This window comes from Prionailurus bengalensis, chromosome A3 (genome assembly GCF_016509475.1).
Source record: "Prionailurus bengalensis isolate Pbe53 chromosome A3, Fcat_Pben_1.1_paternal_pri, whole genome shotgun sequence".
Classification (NCBI taxonomy): Eukaryota; Metazoa; Chordata; class Mammalia; order Carnivora; family Felidae; genus Prionailurus; species Prionailurus bengalensis.
The window spans coordinates 9,060,384-9,078,642 of NC_057354.1; the positions used below are offsets into that span (position 1 = coordinate 9,060,384).

At 50.4% G+C, this 18,259-nt stretch overlaps 1 protein-coding gene across 3 annotated transcripts in view; it reads right to left on the reverse strand.

The window, feature by feature from the left end:
• Positions 1-18,259, reverse strand: part of TSHZ2 (teashirt zinc finger homeobox 2) — a 457,998-nt gene that overhangs the window by 172,085 nt on the left and 267,654 nt on the right. For 2 of the 3 annotated variants that reach the window (XM_043553648.1, XM_043553649.1), the window contains exon 2: positions 14,135-17,207. In XM_043553648.1, coding sequence (XP_043409583.1) covers positions 14,143-17,207 — 3,065 coding nt within the window. In that variant the 3' untranslated portion in view covers positions 14,135-14,142. Of the gene's footprint in view, positions 1-12,203; positions 17,208-18,259 lie in introns of those variants that run through there. The other variant, XM_043553647.1, reaches the window with a different exon arrangement.

Sequence of the window (18,259 nt, forward strand, 5' to 3'; positions counted from 1 at the left end):
CTTTTCTTTTTAAAGATGCATGAAAACTATATGAAATTCAAGCATCAGTGTCCATCAATAAAGTTTTATTGGAATATAGCCACACCTCTTCATTCACACATCTCCTATTACTGCCTTTACGCTGCCAGGGCAGGTTGAGTGGTTGTGACAGGGACTGTGTGGCTGTGACCCAGAAAATATTTCCTATCTGGCCCTTTACGGAAAGCTTTTGATGACTCCTGACTTAGATCTTCAGAGAAGAGTCCTTGAAGAAGATGATGTTGAAGTTGAGATTTAAATGATGAGAATGGTTAATATAAGGATCAGAAAGACTGTATTTGAGGTCCCTTGGGCAGAAGAAACACTCATGAAACGGAAGCCCTTGTCACTACGCTGTGAGGTCCGAATTGGGACTTTTAATCTGGCAGTCATGGACCGAGTAAACTGGCATCTGGTGGTGAGTTGAGTCCTGCCAAGAGATAGGGTGTGCTTCAGTGAACTGAACGGCCGTAGAAACTGAGGTCGAACAGGTGTAGTGGTATGGAGGTCCGATAAAAATATGAGTGATGAAATGGACAGTGGTGGGAAAGAGGAGAGAAAGAGGAAGGTCCATCGATCCTAAGCCGGGGACAGCAGGGGGATAATGGGACCACTCACTGTCATTCAGAATAAGAAAAATTAGTAGGTGTCAGGACAGCGAAGGGATGGCCTAGGTCAAGCTTGACTAAGATGAGCTGGATTCAGAGTCATCTGCGCCCCCACATCCCCCCCTGGGCATCCCAATCCCAGCCCAAGCTGTAACATGCCGACCCCACCCAATGCTTCCAGGAGTGTGCACCTGACCCACGCTGAAGAGACAACATCCCATTTTTCCCAGTCTTAGGCATTGCTTCACACGTATTGTGACCTCACAGGCCAACTGAACGCAGTCTCCATAGATGGCATTCCTGGTAAACAGCACTCTTTCTACTGACACCCCTAAGCTGGGGTGGACTAGAACCCTGGTGCTGGTCCAGGCAATCTTGCCGTTTGTCTGAAAATGAAGACAAAACCGAGGAAATCTGAGCTGAGCAATGAGGGAAGACCAAGTTCCAATGACATCCATCCTTTGAACCCAAGATTCATCCGCGCGTGAAACCAACTCTATCCTTGGATGCACTGGCAAATTCCCTGGTTTACTAAATTAAGTTTGACTTGGTCTGCAGTCGATTATAAATAACAGATTCTGATAAATGCAATTTAGAGTTAGCATGCTGAACGGTTTTAATGATTGTTTCCCAAATAATTTTACGGCCCACCTTTTCAGAGTTAAGGAAGATATTAAGCGAAGCCAAGAGGAAGACCTAGTCCCCTGACTGCCAATCAAGGCCCTTGAGATGGGAAACTCCTCCTGACACAGCAGAGACAACTGAAGTGCTATTGTCTATCCCTTTAATAAGTGATCTCGGCAGACTCCTATATACTTCTGGGCTGCCTTCTGCTTCCCTGGATTTTGGTTCTCTCCTCTGGTTGCCAGCTTCTGCTCTGTTGCCTCCTCTAAGCGACAATCTGGATGGTCTCACCCTTTCGGTCTCACTTGATTTTGTATACCAAGCCAGGACCTTCCGTAGAGTTCATGTTCTTGCTCACACAGGACCGTGTCAGACAGGCGCAAAGACTGACTTCAAGCTAATAGAAGCAAACATTTCTTTAGAGCACTCACAACACGCCAGGTACTGGGCTTAACGCAGCGGGTCTCAAAATGTGGTCCCTGGATCGGCATCCTGCTATTATCTGGGAATTTGTTGGAAATGCAAATGATCGGGTCCCACCCAAGATCCAAGGGATCCGACACTCTGGGGAATGTGTTGAGCCACCTGGATTTTAGCAAGGCCTCCAGATGGTTCTCAGGTTTGAGAACCGTTGGCTTGAAGCATTACCTAGATTGTCTCCTGCAATCCTGTCTATCAAGCCCCGAGGGAGGACAGTTATCCCCATTTTAGAGATAAAGAACCTGCATCCTAGGGAGGTTAGGCATCTGCCCTTGCCGCTAGGGAACAGTGGAACTTGGATTCAAACCCAGGCAGCCTGACCCACAAAACCCCTCCCGTGCCCTCCAGCGAGGGTGGACACGTTACTTCGCGCACGTCTTCCCCAGATTCACATGTCCTACTGCCTTTTTGCTGATTCTTAGGGAGCCTCAGGACCACTTCTCAACCGCCAAGACATTTCCCACGTAAAAATAAAAAATGGTTGCAAAGCCAAAGGAAAGGGTCGGGTCCCCCGGGGATCCCGGGGACTGGCACCGAGGCATTTGTGATCCGCAGCCTGCAGCCTCCTCTCTTGAAAATCACCTTGTCCTTTCCAAGTCCCCTTTCTCCTGCATTGCATGTCTCCCCAGCTCGTACCGTGCGGTTACAGATGCCACTTGGCTCGCGGTGATTTATAAGCAATCGCTAATGCTCGGTTATAATTCCCCATTTCAGATGTGAAAATGGCTCATCATGTGCACCACAAGGGCCTCTCTACGATGATATATAATTTAAAAATTAACACGAGGACAGAGGAGACTCTGCGTTTTTGAACTAGGAACTTAGAGATTCAGAGGTTACAACTTGATAAGGTGAGCTCAAGGAATGAGATGAGTCATTAAAACAAATGCCTCTGTTACATGTTTCCATGACTTCAGAGGTTTTCTAGCATCTTCCAGTTCACCCGCACTTGTCAAAGTGCATGCCCACAAGTGGTATATTTATATTAGGGTATTTTTCCCCCATTGTTACAAACATTCTCTAATTCCTGACACAGACCTTCCCGATATAAACCATGCTGTCGGAGAGCAAGCAAAGCAGAAAAAAAAATCAATGCTTGATCTCCAGCAAGGGCCAAACAGAGCTGAACAGCACAATCAAGAAGAACTTATGGCGATTCTCTGGAAGAACCTACCGCCGTGTTTACAGCGTCGCTGGCTCTGGGTGGAGATGGGCCCAGAAGACTTTGGACAGTTGAATGTGCAGCACACCGATCTCCAGGGAAGGGGATAGCGACAGTGACAGATGCGGGGTGTGGTGGGAGGGGGGCAGGGCAGACAAGAAAGGCAGGGATGGAGAAAGTGAGCTGGTGCAAGAGGGAAAGATAGGGGAAGGATTTGGCATGTGTAATGCTCAAGCTACTTTGGTGCCTGTATTGGTCCAACCTCTCGTGGCTTTGTGACCAAGCCTTTTCCCAGTCTGCTCCGCATCAAGTGGTCGCAATTATGGATTGCAAATTTATTGACATTTGACATCTGCATCAGCCTTCCTCTGATCAACAGAACTCTCGGCTGCCAAACGGAATAATTACAGAAGAGTTTAGCCGTCATGGAGATGCCAAAAAGGTCATTAAATCATCTTGAAAAAACAATGTGTTTCTCCATCTCATCTCGCCGGTAAATCTTCCGTTGGAGTTGGGACCACCTAGGGTTGATGCTCAGAGAGGGGGGGGGCTGAATTACAGAATGGAGAGAAGAATTAAATTAGGATTGAAAAATAGGAAGGCAGGCACAGCAGGGACCTCTTGTTTTGTGCTTCATAATTTCTGGAGAAGCGTAGAGATCGTGGCGTACTTTTGTCAAGAAATGGATTCTCCTCAGGAAACAGGCTGTAATGACTCCCTCAGGAGTTGGGGGCGGTCCAGGGGCGATTGAGGAAGAGCAGTTGTAGCTAGACGCCCACCGAGGGCCCCACAGTACAGAGCCACATTTGTCTTAATGCTCTACACGTCTCTGTTTGACATCCTTTCTCCTTTCCAGACAAGCGTGGTTGCAAGTGGCCTGGAATCCCCAGAAGCCACTTCTTCTCCATGCTCGCTGCCCCCCACTTCCTCCGGATCACCATCGTCTTTCCCTTCACCTGTCACTGGCTTCCTGCTTCTGTCCTTGACCGGTCTCACCCATTCTACACTCAGTAACCACTCAGGTCCTTGAAGGATGAACTAGATCATGCCCTTGCCTACTTAAACTCTCTCAATGACTTCTCATGGCACTTAGGAGGAACAAAATAGAAAGTTCTGAGGATGTTCGACAAAGCCCTGGCTTGCCTCACGCCCTCACCCCACTCCAAACACTCCCCTACCCCTCCAGCTCCAGCCCTCCGCATGGGCCTTTCTCTGAATCAGATGCACCAACCCTTCTGTTTTCCTGCCTGGGATGTTCGGCCCGCAATTTGTCAGGTGACCGGCTCCTTCTCAACATCCTCCTTTTCCGCCCCTGATCCCCCTCCGTTTAAAGTAGGTGGCCCCGTCATAGCCTCTCACACTACGTTGTATTTCCTTGGCAGACCCGCTTTCCCGGGGCTCCGAGGATACGAGCCGTTAGTATTATTATCAATGTGTATTCTCTGATTAGAATGTAGGATCTGGGTTTCTTTTCTTCTCGGGGTGTAGCCCAGCACTCGGGACAGAGCCCGGCACATAGCAACTTCTCCAAGAGCATGAATTAAAGGACAATTGAACGAAGGTCTCTGATCGTCCTGCCACAGAGAATGCGGGATGGTTTGACTCATTCACCTGCAGGCGTCTATTGACTCTGTTCCCATGGGCATGCGTACCCTTGAAAAAAGGCATTTCTTAGCCCTCGTGACAATGTTACTCCTCTGGGCAAATCATTCGACAGTGGGTTGGGTGGGAATGTTTCTCACCTCGTACTTTTCTGGGCCGCACAGAACCCGAAGACGCCTTCCTCCACTTGGGGCTTCTCTCATACGGTGCTCTGTGCTCAGGGTTTCACGCGCTTTATCTGTCCCATCTGCCTCACTGACGAGTGACACGTGCATTATTGTCATTTCACACATGGCGGATGTCAAAGAAGGTTATGATCACCTCCTGGATGCTGTCCCTTTCTCCCTCCCTTCCTTCCAATATTTACAGAGTCTGCATGGACGAGCTAATCAGGTGCAGCCCCCAGCCTCCTGGACCTTAGAGGCGGATGCCATCTCTACCTCATAAACCGAAGGCTTCGGGGGGGAGTCCGCGGCTTCACCACTTCAAAGCCCTACAAAGTCAACTTCATGAAAATGACGTTCACATACTTCAATAAAGCAAACCTGTTCTGAACATCTATCTCGGAGGTTCAAACGACAAGTTTATATACCTGAGCAGGAGCCATCACGTGTGTATCGACCGGCTTCTCGGCCCCATCAGCATCCCCTCTCTGCCATCTTCTCCCCAAAGCACGGCTCTACCCATGCTGAACCGTGTGCGCTTTCTGGAACGGACCTCCCGCTCGACTTCACTTACAAGGCTTCCCTCTTGTCATTCCTTTTGACCACGGGGGCCTCCCCCTTCCCCACCGGCTGGCTCCTTTTCTCATTCCAGGCAGCCTAGATCTCTGCTCATTTGGTCAGATGCCCTTGAACCCTCTTGTCTCCCACGGGATGACTACTTCCCCTGGAATAGCACCGAGCTCAGCGTAAGTCTTGGTGATGTGACGTCCTTCCTCCGCAATGGGCTGTCCGTGTTCTGAGGGCAGAGCCGGCCTCTGTGTCGCTTATCGCCGTAGTCCTTGCACGGACCGCAGCCCCCAACACATGTTTACTGCACGAGGCACGTTTTCATATTTGTCTTCCCCAGATGGACGTTCCCGAGCCGCACAATGCGACTTGCTTCCAGCACGTTATCACTGCAATTGTCGCGGTTATTAAAATCTTGAGACACATGAGCCCACTCTTGATCCTGGGGCGGCTACATTTTAACGATGATGAGAGTAGCTCTCTTTGAGGATTTCTAGGTGCCTGGTATTGTCCCAGGAAGAGACTCCGCAGGTTTGCTGTCAATTTCTCTTACGACTACGTGAAGGCAGCCATCATGCAGCCACTTGACAGAAGAGCTTTCCGAGGGCCAGAGAGGTGACGTGACCTGCCCTAGGCCCCTCACCTAGAAAGTGGAGATGCGGTCCTGGGACCCAGGCTTCAGTGGCTCCAGAGTCCGTGGACGTCTGCCTGAGTTTAGCTGCCCCATCGCCTCCCTCCTGAGATGTCCAGGCATCAGGACGTCCCTGCGTCCCGAGACTTTGTGACAGGCCTCCCCTCCACTCCGGCATCCTCCCACCTCTCATTCTCTTACATTTCTGGGATAATGAGGTCCTGATTGGTCCTTTGACTTCTAAGCCAGAGCAAATGCTACCCAATAGGGACCCATCTCCATGGTTACCGCACACCAGAGAATGCACCAGAAGGTAGCACAGGGGGATGCAGCAAATATGGGGGAGGAGGGAGTCGTAAACAATTAAACATGACAAAAACCTCTGGTGAACCAAAATAGAATTATTTGACTGTGAAATCGAGTAATGTAGCATTGAAAATAACATAACCTGAAACACCATTTTTTTTTCTTCCCCTCCATAGATGAAAAAATACCAGAGAAACCCGTGCATGGTGAAACTGCCAATATGTTGGAGGGCCCCAGTGGCAGGAAGTCGTCTCAGTCAAAGGTTTGGGCTTTTGGGATACTGATATCTTTTTTTTTTTTTTTTTTGTCCTCCCCCTGCCCCTCAAAGGGCAAAGTAACTTGCCAATAACTCGGGGCCAGGGTTCCTATCTCACACTTTTCCTACTTGGGTGCAGTGCCCGATGGAATTTAACGCAGGGGATGCCAGAAAGGGGCCGAGAGACGTTTCGCCAAAATCGTGGCTCGAGGGAGGGAAGTCATTCATTCGCCCACGCTTGGTTTCCAGCCCTGCAGCCGGCGCTCGCTGTGATCTTGGGGATCACGTCACCTCTCTGAGGCTGGTTTCTTCACCTGTGAGCTGGGTGTCCGTCAGAGTTGTTTGTAGAGTTTTGGGTTCAGATTGATGGAGACAATACGTGGGGACGACCCAGTACAAGAGCGGGACACCGTAAATGTGCCATAAATGTCAATCCTCTGTCAGTATCGATCGCGACAAGGACCATGGTGGTAGCGGGCACAGCCAAGCACTGTTTGAAGCACTTTCTTCTTACCACCTTTAATCAACCTCGTCCCCATCATTATCCGCATTGAAACTCCAGCGCAGACCTTGCGAAGCATGGCCCAGCCACTGGTGATTTTTAACTCGAGCAAGTGGACTCTTTCAAGGTAGCTGGGGGCACAGAGGCAAAGCAGAAGTCAGAGGGGAAGAGATGCACGGTACTGCGATGCTCCGTGCTTTCTCGGGGCCCCCCCGAACACCACCTGACGCTTCCATTCCACTGCCTCCCCCGCCACTGCCCACCCCCAGCCCCCCACCCCCGCCACCGCCCGGAGCTGATTTAATTAAATCTGTACACATAGGCTCTCCTTCTTTCTTCAAATAAAATGGCACAATCCATCCCACATCTTGATTTAAGCCTTAAGCAAACAGAAGGGGATTTTTTTTTTTTTTTTGAGGTAGGTGATCAAGGCGGGAAATAAAGAGGAGAATGAAATTCATCAAGGGCTCGCGTTGCGGGCCAGACCCAGCGCTGAGCTCTGCCCAGGCACTGTTTTAGCTGATCCTCCACACGAACTGCAGAAGGAAGGAACTGTATTTACTGCCACCCAGTCTCTGCCAGTCTTTCTCGTCAACTTGAACACGGATTTTGGTTTTGAATTTTCCCGGCGTCGCTAGATGACCCCAAGTGGAACGCCCTCTGTGCCCCAAATATATGCTGTATCTCCTGCAAGTAAAATAAGTAAAGATAAAAAAAAATAAAAAAACCCAAAGAAATAAAGACCATTCCAGGAGAAAACCGCCACCACCACTTTGCACATAGCCCCGGCTGCCTGGGCTCTGGGGCGGGGTGCACGCTCTCAACAGCAGCACAAAGTTCTCTAAAGTCCCCAGAGGTGATGGGCGCCTTCAGCTCCTGGCATCCCGTTTCCCCGCCAGGCGAGCCTCATGTGACGTTCACCCTGGATTTCACGGGAGAACAGGACATGCGCTGATTTGCAACAAACTGTTCTCTCAGAGGGGAGAGTCGGGGAGAGGAAGCAGCCCCCCACCACCTCCTCTTGTGGTCTCCTTAATACGATCTCCGTGGCCTACATATCATCCCACAAACTGCCCTGCGAGTCTTGCAGGGCGTGGCGTCGAGACTGATTTAAAATCCCTGCATTGCTAAAACTGCATTGTTCTTCATCAAGTTGAGTCATTTTTATGTGAAGTGTCAGGATCCCTAACAAATAACTCTTGCCAGACAAATCAAGTTCCTCGTCTTAGAGCCGTGGCTAAATAGTTTATAGCTTTAATCTGCTCACCGAGGTGTGCAGTCTATGACAGTAATTATAAATGCAAGGAGAAATTATAGCTGAATGCTTTAACTGCATTAGGAGCTGTTTGATGAACAATCATGAGTGCCTGCTCGTTGCCAACAATAGAGGGCAAGTTAGTGTCAGTGCATTAGAGAGATTTCAGTTCTGCATGGTGCTTCTTCCCATTTACCACAGAATGTCACTTGTCTTCTATAAAGTAGAAAAAAAGCACCGTGGAAAGCTTTAAACTTGATAGTTAAAAAAAAAAAAGACAAAGAGAGAAATGCAGGGGAAACTGTTTATCATTATGACTTTTTTTTTTTTCCCCCGCCTGTTTTGTTTGGCGGCTGGTTCGGTTTCGAATTAGTTCACTGAAGGTAGCTGCTTGTTTACTTACGAGGGGCCTTTAAAAGAAAAATCCCTCCTCTAGCCATTTTTGAGAAATCTTTAGAGACAAAGACTTTGTTACGTGCAGGGGCAAGTTCAGCATCGGCCCAGGCAGAAGATCTGGTGATCGCGCGGGTGGCCCCCCACGAAGTCCTTCTCCCCATCTGTATCTACCTAAGCTAATGACACAATTCAGCTCTTTATTTTCCCCTCCTCACTTTCGCGGAAAGACGTTTTTAATTTAGCTGAAGAATTACACAAATGTATTTTAAAGACATAAATCCATATAAAAAATATGAGCTAATTAAAACATTGCACTCCCTGTCGCTCATGGATTTTCAATTTAGCGAAAGAAAAAAGAATTGCATCTGGTTAAATGAAACGATGATACTGTTGGCAGATTGGAGTAAATGAAAAATAATGTTACTCTATATTAAAGTACCAAATTATACACGTCAGGATTGAGATTTCGAAGGTCCCAATGAGGAGGAGAGTGCAACAGAGAGGGGGGCCAGCCATGTGCGAGGGAGTCAAGCCAGATCGCTTGCATGAAATGAACGCATTCCAACAGGCTACACATTTGTTTCTTGCCGCGTTGGGAGTGCGCGAGTCTTGTAGCCGACCCTGTTCCTGAATTCTCAGTTTGCTTCCCTCAAGTGAGAGTCAGGATAGTGATCAAAAAAAAAAAAAAAAAAAAAAACCAACCAAAAAACCCCCCAAAAACCAAAAAACAAAAACCAAAAAAACAAACCAAACTGTACATGTGAATTTTTACTGGAATTTGGGTCATTCCTTGGTTAGACGCTCTATGGCAAATGTGCAACTGCCTGACAGGACAAGGAAATCATAATCAAGAGAGCGAGATTTGCTTCACCCTGCGGGCCAGTTCCAGCACACACCCCCCCCCCCCCCCCCCAGTTTCAATATCTGAAACTCTCTCGGTGGAGGAGCTGAGAGGCGGTAGGTGATGAGTGTCGAGCAGTCCCGGGCTGAGTCCGCCTCTGCCCTTACTGTGCGCTCTTGGACAAATCCCGAAACGCTTAGAGCTCCTTGCAAATTAGGATGATATGAATAACCATGCCTGGCTCGCGGAAGAGGCCAGGAAGTGGGAGTTTTGCTGTCATTTGCTATCATTATGATCAAGTAGCAAGTGGAGGCTTCCACGGGGCCACCTGGGAAGAGCCCACGCGTCCCACATGCTGCAGGTGCGGCTGAGGAACGTGGTGGAAACCGGCAGGGATGGTGGAGGACTAAGTTTTCCTGTGAACCTACCGGTTGCCAGGCTTTCTGGGAAAGAATTGCACAGGCCTAGTTAATTCTCAGAGTTTTCTAGGACGGGAGGACTGTGTCCACATTTTATAGACCCAGAAGTGGGCCAGATCTTAGAGACGGTGGATGCATCCTGGGCAGCCTCAGAAACCACCATTCATTCCCCTCCTGGGCTTCCCCCACCCCCCCCCCCCGGGATGGGGCAGACGCCCCTCCCGTGTGCTCCACTGACCGTTTACCCCAGAGCTGCCCATCTGTATGTCTGCCGTGAGCCTCCAAGGCAGCGTCTCGTCCCGGTCACTGGTTTATTGCCCGGGATCAGGGTGGTGCGTGGCCCGGAGCGATAGCCTTCTGGGTAGGTGATCACGAATGAGTGAGGTTCCGAGATTGTGGGAATTCGCCCCGAATCTCTCTGCCTCCTCTTCCTCCCCCGTGACACGGTGGAATCCAGCCCTAACTTATAGGGCTGTTTGTGAGAATAAAGTCAAATGATGTTTGTAAAGCACTTGCCACAGGGCCGGCACATTTGGCTACTATAATCGGAGGGTCAACTGGCTCCCCATTACGCGTCCATTGCTGAAGAGTGGCTGGTGCGTAGTAAAAGCACAAGCAGTGTTTGTTGTAAGATGAAAGAGACTCAGGGAGGGGAAACAGGGACGAAGGGAGGGAGGAAGGGAGGGAGGAGGGAGGAAAGGAGAAAGGAGAAAGGAGGGAGGGGGGAGGAAGGAGGGAAGGGAGGGAGGAAAGAAGGGAGGTAAGGAGAAAGGGAAGGAGAAAGGAGTGGGAGGGGGGAAGGAAGGAGGAAGGGAGGGAGGGAAGGAGAAAGGGAAGTAGAAAAGAGGGGGCAGGTAAGGAGGAAGGGAGGGAGGGGGAAAGAAGGAGGGGGGTAGGAAGGAGGGAAGGAGAAGGGAAGGAGGAAGGAAGGGAGGGCAGGAAAGAGGAAGGAAGGGAGGAATATTCCTCTGATGGATGAAGGAAAGGGCCATGTCTCTTACAGACATTAATGAATGCAGCCCCTTTGCTCTTTCCAGAATGCCATATAATCCATTTGTGAGGGTTGCCAGATTTAGCAGATAAAAATACGGAATGCCCAGTTAAATTGGAATCTCAGACAATGAGTAATTTTGTTTGTTTGTTTAGTAAAAATGTGGCCCATGCAACACTTGGGACATGCTTATTCTACAAACTTGTCATTTATCTGAAATTCACATGTAACTGGACATCTTGTATTTTATTTGGCAAGTTTACATGCTGTTCACCCTGAAAGTGTGTCTTTCTCAAATCGCCCGCAGCAAAGGTGGCTGCTTCTTGGACTCGAATTTCATTCTTGCCCCCCATTCCGGGACGAGGTGTGCTGCTAACCTTGCACGCTGCGCTACACGGAAATGACTGTAATTTCAAGTCTTTATGCATTTTAGCCTCGTTGATTTGCTCTTTGTGTAATTTCTGTTCCTCGAGAGCGTGCGGTTTTTAAAGGTATGTACAAATACCGACTGAAATTGTTCTAGAACACTCCTGTCCTAAAACAGGGCTGCACAATGTAATGTTGTCTAAATAATTTTTAACGAAAGGTCGCCTTTCCTATTTGGCCGAGCACCGTGCAGGTTTCAAGACCTATCTGAGAAAGGAAAGAAAATTCGGGGCAGAATTTGCATCTTGCGGAGAACACAGACACGGCCAACTCCCAATTCTTCCGTAAACTCGTGACCACGCTTTTCTCAAACATCGTGTCGGTTTGGTACAACTTGTGGTACCACGCGTACCAGCTAAAATCAGAGCGCCGGGTAACAGCCATCTCGTTTTGTGATCGTTTAAAACCGTCTATGCATAATTCTAAGCATTGGGCAACGTACTGAGTGTTGTTCTAAGAGAGGACATGCCTCCCGAGGTGACCAGAGCATCACAAAGCCATCTCTGCGCCAAGTCGGGAGCTACTCCGGCAGATTGTCTTATCTTTAGTATTGACCCAAACACACCACACACGTACATTCCTACTGCTTTGAACGAGTCTTAAATACTCAAACTTGGTTTTCTGTCATCCTAGCTCGAAAGCACAGCATCACGGTGTTTCTATAAGAACGGACCTTTGGTTTCATACAGTGATTTACTCTGTAATACGGTGCTTCAAAAGTCCAAAGCCTCGGAGGGATGAGAAAAGAGCTATCCTGTCTTTGTATTTACCTTATTTGTTAAGGGCCTTTCGTGTAGGTTTTTCCAAATGATCAGTTTACTTTTGCTTCCTCAGAACAGACACGCACGATTCCGATTTTGACTAAGGCTTTCTTCTTCTCCCATCTCTCTATTTACATACCGCGATGTTTTGGCAACGATATTAATTTTTTTTCCAAAGAATGATTACAAACCTAACAGGTGGAAAATTGGTCTTTATTGTAGCACAAATAAACATTACCTATTGGTCCTCTTGACCATGGTTTGGACCCTGCCACTTTGGGATTGGAAACATCTCTCTTCTCTCTGGGTATTCTGTATATATCCACCTTTTTTTTTTTCTTTTTCAAGGACCAGAAAAGTATAATAGCAAGTTACATAAGATTTAAAATGTTATATAGCAAATAAATAGAATGTCGCCAAGCCCCGAGCTCACTTAGAGATCCAATAGCTGAATTTTGGCTTTTCTTTCAATAGTGTGAGCTGAACAAATCATGCTTGGAAAGCAAGAGATGAACCTGCTGGTTGCACATTTTAATTATCGTGATAAAAACATGCAAACAAAACAATAGTCTTCATTTGCGCCCACGTAGCCATTGGACCTATAGGATGGGTTCCCCTTTATCAGAAGCTCTTAGATCTTCTCACTGAGGGGACAGGCCCAGATTTCCACCCTTTCTTTCATCCTGACCATCCTCACGCTCGGCAAGTCTCCCCACCTGACGTGAGGGGAGCCCAAAGCCGCACCCACATAAATATCCCTCCTTCCGCTTGGGAGGTCTGCCAGTGCTCATACCTTTGTGGCTCGATCTGAAAGTCTCCTATGTAAAAACAAAGGCTCTGACGATGGGGGGGGGGGGGGGGTGGCGAGGGTGGATACAGTATTATCGGCTGTTCGTATCTTACTGTGAATGAACTGAAGGAACTAAGCTGTCACCTAGCGTGACATTGACTGGACTGGTAAGTGCTGAGGCTGTAAGTCAGGTCGGGTCCCCGTCTGGGGCGCGGCCTGAGGTGGGGGGACGACTTGAATATGTGTGGAGGTCCTTCGCATGTGGCGGGGGGGGGGTCATGCTGAAGGGGAGAGAAAAGGAAGTAGACAAAATACAAAAAAGAGAGATGAATGCATTGGGTGAAGACCCAGCCTTGAAAACAGTTGACACGGCCGGTGTGGCAAGACTGCCAAGGCATTTGACCTTGGCCTCTGTCCTCTTTCTTGGAGGTGACATAGATAGTCTGGGCACCAGTGACTATACAAGGCACAGAACTTCTATGATACATGATGCAAATTATCTGGATGCCGCGGGACCCCATGTGCATTGGCAATGGGCGTTCGGAAAGTCCTTTGTTTGTTTAGGTAAAATAAACTCTCGAGGGCATGCAGCGCATCTATCTTTGTTAAGGGTCGACGCTCATATTAGTCTATCCTAAAGAAAACCGAAAGATGAGAGAAGAAAGTAAGCTTCCTCTCTCTTCACCCCAGTGTTCTGCAGTGAATATTTTTCTGCCGTCTGACTACGGGCCAGATGCCCTTTCCTAGCAACCCTAACAGAGGCGATAGACAGAGGGACGGGCGGGGCAGGTATCAGCAGCGATCGCTGAAAGGAAGCTGCCAAAAGCATCGATTGCAAGCAATAATAGCAAAGTTCATGAGCTGATTAGGAAATCTCTGCACAGCGGCTGCCCCCAGGAACTCTGCAAAGCTCATTCGGTTGCTCAGCCTTAACTCACTCCCTACGTCATCAGCATCGCTATGGGAAGGCGAGGGGGTGAGTCGGGACCATGGTGGTGGTGGGGGGGGGGGGTCTGTACGTATTAATTAAAGTGAGGTGTAGCCTCGGCTGGAGGGCCTTGGGGTCCCTAAGGGGATCACGCCTCGTGAGGCGGTAAAATCTGCACGCACCAACTCTCTGAACTCGTGTCCGTCTGTTCACCAACTCTAATCTGGAGACATTGGGAGAGCGGCTAGGACTTATCGCGTTCTAGTGTCTCATGCAAGTAAGTCCTACTCCAGCAGGCTCCTGTCCTCTTGGTACCGGGAGACGTGAGCTGCCTCTAAGCAGACCCATCTCCCAACAAGAAGCTCCTCACAAGGCTACTGTCCCGTCACCTGGGAGCAAACCCATACCTGAAGAGCTATTCCTCGTCCACGTCTGTGACAAACTGAGAGTGGTGTTCGGGTGACTTGGCGTGCGTTTTGCTCAGGTGGAGTTTTACTGCGTGTTTGCTCGCAAATGTCCGACAGCACAACTTACACTTGAACTTAGAGTCTGTGTCCTCTTCGCCAGCTACGGTTTCCGGAGACCTCTGAGCCGACGACACCCGCGAGATCTCTTGCTCCGCCTTGCCTTGCTGTTCCACCGCCATGCGGGTCATGTCCTTCATTTGGAAACCCAGGTGCGACTCCAGGTGGCTGATGTAGGTGGAGGGGGTTCTAAACTGGGAGGCACAGTCACTGCAATAAAAGACGGGGTGTCCTTTGTCCATGTTTTTCAGGAACTTCGTCCCGCCCGTTTTCCGAAGTTGGTACTTGACGTTTGCCAGCCAGTGGCTGATCGTGGTCATCGAGAGCCCTGTGAACTTCGAGATTTGCATTCGCTCTTGAGGGCCCAGGTCGGACAGCAGGTACTTGCCCTCGGACGTCTGGAACAGACTCGAGGCGAACTGCGCTTGTAGGATCAGGAGGTGCTGAGGGTTCCAGTTGGACTGCCGGCCCTTCCTCTTATGCAGGGTCGAGACCTCGCTGGAGACGTCCTCAAAGCGCCTGACATCCATTTCCAGCTTCATGGGGGCGCCCCGCGAGGAAGCGGCGGGCTTTGGGGTGGTGGCCTTGGGGAGGACCTTGACCATGTCGGCGATGTCAGACAGGGCGTGCTTCTGAGGTGGGGACGTACAGGATTGTGCTTGCGAGGACTCGGCTTTCTTGCTCTTGGACTTGGTCAGGTCGATGGGCTGATCGTTGCTCTCGAACAGGTAGCGCCTGGACACGCTGGCCGGCCGCGTGGGGGCAGGACTCAAGCCCGGCTTGTCCATGACGCCGAGACTCGACTTGTGGAACATCGACATTGTGCTTGAGCTTGGGCTGGAGCAGGAAGGGGAGCGCAGGGGTTCCGTGGCCTTGCCCAGGTGATTGTTCAGGACGGACTGCAGGGCGCTGAGTGGGTTGATGCATGGCAGGGCCGGGGCACGCGTGGGCAGGGCGCACCCGTTGCTGAGGGAGTGCGCTGGCTCGAGGGGCGGGCGTTTCTCGGGCTCGCCGCCCTCCTCCACCAGCCTGGCCTCCTCCTTCAGGAGACAAGGCTCAGCCTTCTTGGACTCGGAAGGGGTTTCGCTCTTGGAGAAAGCATCCCCGTCGCAGTGGCTGAAAGGTGAGGCCTCTTCCTGGGGACTTTCTTTCCCACACTCCTTCGCGACCTCGTCTTTGTCGTCTGGCTCCTTCTTCACTTGAGTGTATGGGGCCAGGTTGGTGGGCACAGAGACCAGTGGCATTACTTTCCACTTTGGGGCAATTGGCCTCAGCTTGTTGGTGAGGTTAGGGCGAATCTGCAGGACCTGGGATCCCAAGGGCAGGGCAGGCTTGGCACCCTCCGACAGCTGATAGGCCGCGTGGATGCTGGGGTACGCGCTCCAGCTGGGAGCCCCGTTCTGGGCTTTGTTGATGGCCGTGGTGACAGTGTTTTCCAACGACTTCAAAATGTCCCCTCCGCCCTTGGAGCCGTCTTCCAAATCCTCCTCCCTTAGGTACTGATACTTCATTGTAGGGTCTAACGGCTTCTGGAGAGCGTCTTCGTACTCCTCGCTCTTCAGGACTTTCTCGTCCTTGCTGATCTCCTCCGGTTTTTCCTTTTTGCTCTCTCTCTTCGGCTCGGTTGTAGAGGCCGCACGGTCAGAGGCGGAGTCACCTGACGGCCTGGGAGCCAGCGAATCGCTGTTTGGGGCATCCGACAAAGCCTGCATTTTCTCCACGGCCAGCGGGTCCAACACCAGCTGCTTCCCTTTCTTGGAGGCAGAGCTGGTGACCTTGAGAAAGTGCCCCGTGACCATCATGTGGGTGGTGAGCTGCTGCAGGGTGTCGTGGGAGCTGCCACACTCCATGCACTTGAGGATCTGGGACTTGCAGGCCTCAAACTGCCAGGTGTAGCTGGCGCCGTTCTGGTAGCCGTAGCGGTTGTTGGACGACAGCTGCAGGCCGGCCGTCTTCTGAGAGGAGAACGACTCCGCAAACGAGCCCGTGGTCGAGTCGGGGGAGCAAGGTCGGTTGACGTCGAAGACGCGCTTCTTGGCCGGGGTGACCGTTTTCGACGAAATGGTGGGCACTGGCTCCTTCAAAGGCACTTTTTGGTAATGTTTTGTTTTGATCATGTGGACGCTCAAATCTTGGAGGGAGTCGAAGGAGTCGCCACAGAACATGCATTTCAGAACCTTCTGAGCATCCTCCTTGTCCATATCCTGGAAAGCCCGTTTCCGGGGCTTGGAGTAGCCCGTGGGTCTCAGCTTGTCCTTTTTGCGGTTGTCGTCTTGGTAGTGGCCCGTCTCATTCATGTGCACGGTCAGCTCCACCAGGGTGTCGTAGGCGGCGCTGCACTGCCGGCACCGGAAGCGGCTGGCCCCGGTGAACGCCGACCCGCACATCTTGCCGCTCTGCCGGTACAGCTGCACCGAGCTGAACAGGCTGGGCTTCCCCACGGATCGGGAAGGCAAGTTCTGCTGCAGGCTTTTGGACAGCGCGTCCTGATGCCAGTCGAAGTCGGTCTTGCTGCTGCCGTTGCGCGGGTCGCAGGGCCGCCTCTCGCCGCCGGACAGCTTGAAGCCGAGGCCCAGGCCCGACCAGTAGGAGTCGGACAGGATGTTGGCGTAGACGGCGGTCATTTTATCCATGCAGTTGTGGCTTTCGTTGGGAGGCTTGGGGTGCGCGCTGGCTTTCTTGTCCGCGGCGTCTCGACCGCAGACGCTCTTGACGTCCGACACCTGATCGCTGGCATCGCTCAGCAGAGACTCGTTCTCCACGTCCTGATTGGACAGGTGGCTTCCCGGAGAGTTCTGGTAGCTGAAGCAGCCTTTCTGCTCGGGGCCCGTTTCTAGCTCCTCGTCTGTCCCTGGGTCATTGCTGCCCTGAAGCGGAGCTACCGAACCACTGTCCTCCTCTTCCTCCTCTTCTTTTATTTCCTCTCCTTCCTTCAGCTGCTCCTCCTGGGCGTAGCCTGCAAGAGAAGTAGAGGAGGATATGAAATAATAGTGGCGGGTCCCATATTCCGTCCCGGTCTTCCCGCTTGGAGCGAGTGCTGCCAATACCGAATCGCATAGCGAGCGAATCTACGCTTTTAGTAACTGCAAACCACAGACCCAGGGAAAAGCCAAATGGTGTCCCGTGTGCTATCTAAGGCCTTTTTTTAACCGACAGGAGTCACAGGTCTTTTTAAATGCCTAGAGTCCCAAGTTAATAACATTCACGTTTAGGGAATACCTAGCGCTCTGATAGTCGGAGCGTGGCTAAATTCATAGGTACGGCTTTCAGGAAAGCTGGGCTGGAATTCAACCCTACAAAAACAGATCTTTACGGAGAAGGACGTTGGCTCCCGAGAAAACTAGATTTGACCCTTGGCATCTCCGTGGTAAGGTTTACCGAGAGCCTTGGATATGCTGGCATACAATTATCTTAATAAATCATATTTGAGGGCTTGTAGGTAATTGAGATGCACTGCCATTATATTTTTGATAGCCGGTGCCTTTTCGTTATCACAGTTTTATTTGTAGAGAGTCACACGGCAGGAAGAGAGATTACGGAGTATCGAATAAAATCTTCCGTCGAGAGCTAAAAAATTACGTAAGCTCGGCAAACATAATGATTTTGAAATAATAGCAAATGGTGTTGGGATGGGAGATTTGGGGGCTATCTTATTATTCTCAAACAGGTTTATGAAGACCTTTTCAGACAAGGCTGAAAATGCCCTCTCGATCTTGTGCCTGTAATTTCAAATGCTTTGTGATTTGTGGGTGTCCGTCATGAGATGCCAATTATACGTTTGATTTGTAGATGCAAAATGCTATTGGGGATGCATGCCTTCCCTTCTCTGAGAGGATTTAGGGCCAGTAATTGCATAGGGAAAATGAAGGCATGAGAGAGCGGCACAAGAGAGCGGGTGCAGAGGGAATTAATGGGCAAATATCCATCAACGGAGATGGGGAAAGTGACTATTTATGCCCATGTGTTCATTTCTTTCACCTGGCCTTTTCAGAGCCTCGTGGATAAAAT